The sequence below is a fragment of the Nicotiana attenuata genome, unplaced genomic scaffold, assembly GCF_001879085.1.
Source record: "Nicotiana attenuata strain UT unplaced genomic scaffold, NIATTr2, whole genome shotgun sequence".
NCBI classification, from domain to species: domain Eukaryota; kingdom Viridiplantae; phylum Streptophyta; class Magnoliopsida; order Solanales; family Solanaceae; genus Nicotiana; species Nicotiana attenuata.
This window is the reverse complement of record NW_017671287.1, coordinates 61,714-67,569: the sequence shown is the minus strand read 5'-3', so window position 1 is coordinate 67,569 and position 5,856 is coordinate 61,714. Positions and strand designations below refer to the sequence as shown.

General features: G+C 41.7%; 1 protein-coding gene across 1 annotated transcript; it reads right to left on the bottom strand.

Moving 5' to 3' along the window:
* Positions 1-1,475: 1,475 nt before the first annotated feature.
* LOC109207293 lies at positions 1,476-2,660 on the bottom strand. The gene is made up of 2 exons (XM_019370183.1): positions 2,008-2,660; positions 1,476-1,950 (listed from the first exon to the last, which is right to left on the bottom strand). Exons 1-2 carry the CDS (start codon positions 2,658-2,660, stop codon positions 1,476-1,478), a joined length of 1,128 nt encoding a protein of 375 aa, XP_019225728.1.
* Between the last annotated feature and the right edge of the window lie 3,196 nt (positions 2,661-5,856).

The window sequence follows — 5,856 nt, the reverse complement described above, 5'->3', positions numbered from 1 at the left end:
GATGACCAGTCCCCAACCAGTTATTCCACCAAAAGCTTGCATTGCCTGAGTGAAGTCTCCATTGAATATGATTTTCAGCTTCTTTCTTATTGATCATCATTTTCCTCCATGTTTGTGATTGCCCAGAATTCCACTTTTTTGATATGGGATGTGATCTCTTGCAGTATTTTTCCAGGAAGAATTCACTCCATAAGGTCTGCTTTGTTCTGAATAACCACCATTGCTTGAATTCCATGGCTTTACAGACATCCTCAGTGGATCTCAGGATAATGCCCCCTTCCTCCATTGGTTGACATAACTTAGTCCAAGAAGCCCAGTGATATTTGTTTCTATCTTTGTCCATGCCCCAGAAAAAGTTGGCTGCCAATTTCTTAATTTGCCTAAGGACAGTCTTAGGAGGAGAAACTGCAGACAGCAAGTGGATTGGTAATGATTGCAGCACATGTTTAATCAGGGCAACTCTGCCACCATATGAAAGAAGCCTGCCATGCCAACCTCTGATCCTACTAACCACCTTAGAAGTCAGATCATTAAAGTGAACAATTCTCTTCCTACCAATATAGAGAGGGCATCCTAGATAAGTGATAGGAGAATCCTTTCTGGTAAAACCTGTAACCTGATGAATCCTTCCGTTGGTATAGTGGAAAACAGATGAGTCAGTCATGAAGTGACTCTTGTCTGTTCATACTCCTGGAGGATCCTCATAATTTTTATCAGAGATTTTCTGCAGCCAGAAGTGAAAATAATCACATCATCTGCAAAGCTCAGATGTGTGATTTGAGGGCCTCTTCTTTCCATGTAGAATATATTGAAGAACTGGTCATGAGATAGGTTATTAAGCATCCTTGATAACAATTCAGCCCCCATAATGAATAGGGATGGTGCTAAAGGATCTCCTTGCTTAAGTCCCCTAGTAGAATGAAAGAAGCCACATCTAGTTCCATTGACAATCACAGAGTACCAGTTATTGCACATTGTTCTCCACACCATGTCAATAATTTTTTCACTGAAACCCATTCTTCTCATCATAATGCATGTGAAGGACCAAGAAACTCTGTCATATGCATTTGCCATGTCTAGTTTGATCACAACATTGGCACCTATGTTTGGTTTTTTGATGCCCTGGACAATCTCCTGTGCCAACATGATGTTTTCAGAGATGCTTCTACCCTTGACAAAGCCAGTTTGGTTAGGAGTTATGATTCTGGGAAGAAGGGTTGCAATTCTGGAACAAAGGATTTTGGAGATGATTTTATTGATGAAATTACTCAGGCTTATAGGTCTGAATTCAGAAAGGGAATTAGGGAATTCAACTTTGGGTAGGAGAACCAAACAAGCTTGGGTCATGTATCTTGGCATGGGCTGGCCACAAAAGAAGGCATTCACCACATTTAAAAGGTCATCTTTGATTATATCCCAACAATGCTGAAATTTTTTTCCATTGAGGCCATCAGGACCTGCAGCACTGACAGGATTCATGGAGAAAACAATGGCCTGAGTTCCTCCATGGTTGGATCTTTGTTAAGGTTATCATTATCCTCTTCTGTGATCATAGAAGGGATACAAGATAGAAGATATTCCCTTATGGTTCCCCCTGGACCAAAAAAAAGGTTCTGAAAATAGTCACAAGCAGCTTCACCAATAGCCTCATCCCCATAGATCCAGTCACCATCTTCATTTTTTATTTTATGGATGTAGAGCTTTCTCCTCCTACCTCTGATTAAGCTGTGGAAGTACTTAGAATTAGCATCACCATCCTTAAACCATTGGAGCTGAGTTTTTTGCTTCAGGACAGACTCCTCAACTTTCAGGTATTTAACATATTGGGCTGTGAGCTCATGAGCCATTGCTCTATCTGATTCCTTGTTGGTATGGGCCCAGGTTTCCTCAGCTTTTCTAACTTTCTCTTCAAATTCCTTGGTTCTTTGGAAAATGTCACCATAAACTTGCCTAGACCATTTGGAGAGTATAGAGCATAAATTCTTGATCTTCTAATGAAAGACCCACATTGGATTACCAAAGACCTGTTTATTCCAGACTGTCTGAACCAAAGGAAGGAAGGAGTCCTCTACAGTCCAACAATTCAAGAATTTGAAGTATCTGATTGTGTTCTCTGGTCTGACATACATTTCCATGAGAAGTGGAGAATGATCTGATCCTGTTGATGCCAAATGACTGATGGTAGTAGCAAGGTAGGAGGCTAGCCAATTGTCATTCACCATGCCTCTGTCCAGTCTCTTCCAAACAATAGAACATGGTCCTCTACCATTAGACCAAGTGTATCTAGGTCCATAGTAGCCTAAATCAGTGAGCCCACAATCGTCTATCATACTCAGAAAATCCAGACTTTTGTTGATCTGATAAGGGATGCCACCAATTTTTTCTTCAATGGAAGAAATCACATTGAAATCACCAATGACACACCATGAGGTATTAGAGGAAGCAACTTTGGTTCTCAGGCAGTCCCATAAAGGCCTCCTTAAAACTGGCTTGCATTTGGCATAAATGATGGTAAGAATGAATGGTTCTGCAGCCTCTATATGTTTCAGTTCAATAGAAATCTGCTGCTCATGATGGTCAATAACAGTGCCAGAATAATCTTGATCCCAGAAGATCCAGATTTTATTATTGATGTTAAAAGCTGCATTCTGCATGGACATTTGGATTTTATAGTGGTTAATGTGGGAGGTGTCAGGGAAAGGTTCCAGGACTGCTATGAAAGAGGTTTTGTGAAGGTGTTTCAATGTTTTCAGTCTCTCAATGGCACCAGAGGTTCTAATCCCTCTAACATTCCATATGAGTGTACTAATCATTAAAAATGGGAGGGATTTTTGTGTTTTGGTGGCACACTTGTGTTTCCAGCTGCCCTACTTCTTGTGAGTCTTGGTGAGGGGTTGTAGGTTCTGGGAGAGAGGTTTTGGGTATCAATGGCATCAGATTGATCATATGGGCCATTCACTGCATTAACCAACATATCATATTGTTGCTCATCATCAAAAGATGCATTGGTGTCATTTTCTTCATCCTCCATACCTCCACTCATTTCATCTTCAGAATGGATGGGTCTATATTTATCAAATTCAGGAGAGTATTTGTTTGGAGGGCATTCTTCAAGGGGGGTGGCTGCTAGGACACTGGTTGGGATATGAGTGGGCTGTTCAGAAGAAATGTTTTCTGGATTTCTGTTTTGGTTGTGCACTTGCAAAAATGGTTGGGACAAGGAGGGATCAGAAACTGGATCCTTATAGACTTGGGATTTATCAGCAGAGCCTGGATCAGGAGGTCTTTTCAAGATGGCAATTGGACTCTGAAAATTATTTTCTGATGGCTCATTTATACTGATTCCTGAGGCTTGCCTTCTCATGGCTTGTCTCTGCTTTTGGCTGGGCTTGTTTTTGAATTTAAGGGGTTTCACACTGAAGTCAGATGCTGCATGTGCTTTTCCTTTAGCCAGTTTTCTCAACTCATCACTCTGCTGAGCAATATAATCTTCTTCAGAAATGAGCACTTCAACCTCTTCATTTTCAGGAGACTGTTGTTCTGTGGCATTGAGAATAGTAGGGGTAGCAGGGGATATGAAGTCTTTCCTAGGTTCAGTCTTTTGTGCAGAAGCACACTCATGCAGAACATGAGGAAAGCCCACCCCCTTTGGATTCCCTTCCTGTCTAGTCTTAGGTTTCTCTTAACAAATCACCTTTCCTCCTTCAGCTACACCAATCACAGGGGGTATAGGGAGGGGAGGGGTTAAGGGAATAGGTTGATTCTGAGCACCAGAATCTACACTCCTCTCCAGTTGAGCTGGAGGATTGATAGGAGACATACCTGTGTGCTGTGGCATTTGTTGATCAGTGGTTACATCTTGTTGTTGCTGAGCAGTTGGTTGCCTTTATATGTAAACTTGCTGGTGCTTTTTATTTTGGGAGTTACCTTTGAAATTCTTTTTCTTCTGGGTTTGCCATTCATCAGGTGGTACTTCAGTTACCTCTTGTTGGTGCTCTACCTTATTCTATTGTTCTACTGCCTTTGGTTTAGCATTTTGATCTTGTACCCCTTTTTTTGATTTTTCTTGCTGCTTGGTATTCTGTAATTGCTTGCTTGATTCACCCTTTTCTGAAGCCTTTTGCTGAATGCTCATTTGTGGGATTGTTGCAGCAGTTTTATCTTCCTCTTTTTTCCTTTGAATTTCAAGATCCCTCAGTTTAACAGGACATGCTGGCATAGAGTGTCCTAGGTGTCTGCAATTGGTGCAATAGGATGGGACGTTGTCATATTGGATCTCAAGCCACTGCCCATTTCCATTAACATCCTGATTTTCATCATATCCCAACCAAACAACATGAGTTGGTCTTTCTTTGGTGAGATCAAGCTGCATCTTCACTTTGACTACACTGCCTCTAGTTTTCTGGAAGGAAGCCAGGTCTAGGAAGAGAGCTTTTCCAACTGGAGATAAGGAGATAGAATCTCCATGTAGTATAGGTGTCAGGGCAATTCAGGGATCATGATCCATACTGGGACTATGGGGGAATCCTCATTAGGTTTGAAGATAGGATTCCATGCCTCAATTCTCATCATCTGACCTTGAATATACATGTACTGTTTGGACCATACAGTAGAGTGGTCATATTCATTGTCCAAATCAATATAGATAGTTTTGGCATTGAAATGGGAAATTTTAACACCACCTATGAGTTCAGTTTGGGGTATGAAACTTTTCCTGATCAATTCCATCTTGGGCATGATGTTTGTAAACTTGCCCACCATTGTATACTTACACCTGTCAGCAAATTTGATCATGTAGTCATCTTTCTAAAAAATGACTGTTGGTTTTCCTTGTTTGGTAGTGATAACAGGAGTAGAAAATTGAATTGGAGCTTTTTTTGCCTCTTGTCTAGCTCTCATCCTAGTAACATAAGAATGTGTGATTGTAGGGGGTGAGGGTGGGGGATTGACTTGCTGCATGGCTTTGTTTTGGTTGGGATTGGGTGGGGGATTGATTGCTTTATCTGTGTTAGGTGGAGGGGTGGGAATTGTGGTTTCCTGATGGTTGTTGGGGTGTTTTGGTTTTTCATAGAATTGTTTGGTCTCTCAAAATTGGAGGAAATTCTAGGATGTTGACTGTGAATAGGTTTAGGGAGGTTCTGAGTAGCTGGAGGAGGTTGGTTATTTTGGTCGGATTGTAAAGGTGCATTTTGAGATGGGGGGGCAGAGTTATTACCTGGGGGGTGGATTGAGATTGCTGGTACTGGGCTTCAATGTGACTATCAAGTGAAGCAGGGGGATCAACTATGACAGCATCAGATTGGACTAGTTGGCCTTGATCACTTTCAACAGCTGCTGCATTTTTGTCAGGCATTTGAGGGACTGGATTTTTCTGTTGTGGGGCTTTGGCATTGTGAGGTTGCATTTGGGAATTCTGAGGATGAGTGAGTTGAATTGGAACCTCAGGAGTAGATTCCAATTGGCTACAAGCCATTTGCCTAGCTACAACACTACTGTCAGTCAACTGGGGGACAACTGGGAACTTCAAAGGATCAGACAAGACTATTTCTTCAGTGGATTGGGGTGAATTTTGGTAAGTGACCTCAGTGGGGGCTAAGGAATCATTTCCAACCAATAGGATGGGGGAAATTTGATCAGAAAGGGGATTGGCATTTCGTTGAACATCTGCATCGCTACAGTGGCTAGAATTACTATTTCTAATATTCGACGAGATTGGCCAATATAAAATTTGGTTTGATGGATTGGCAACACTCTCCTGGACATTAGGAATCGCTTGGCATTGGTTTTGAATCATTTGGAACGCCTGATCACCCCCAACGACCAGCTGGTGCATACCTGGGCTTATGGAATGATCAT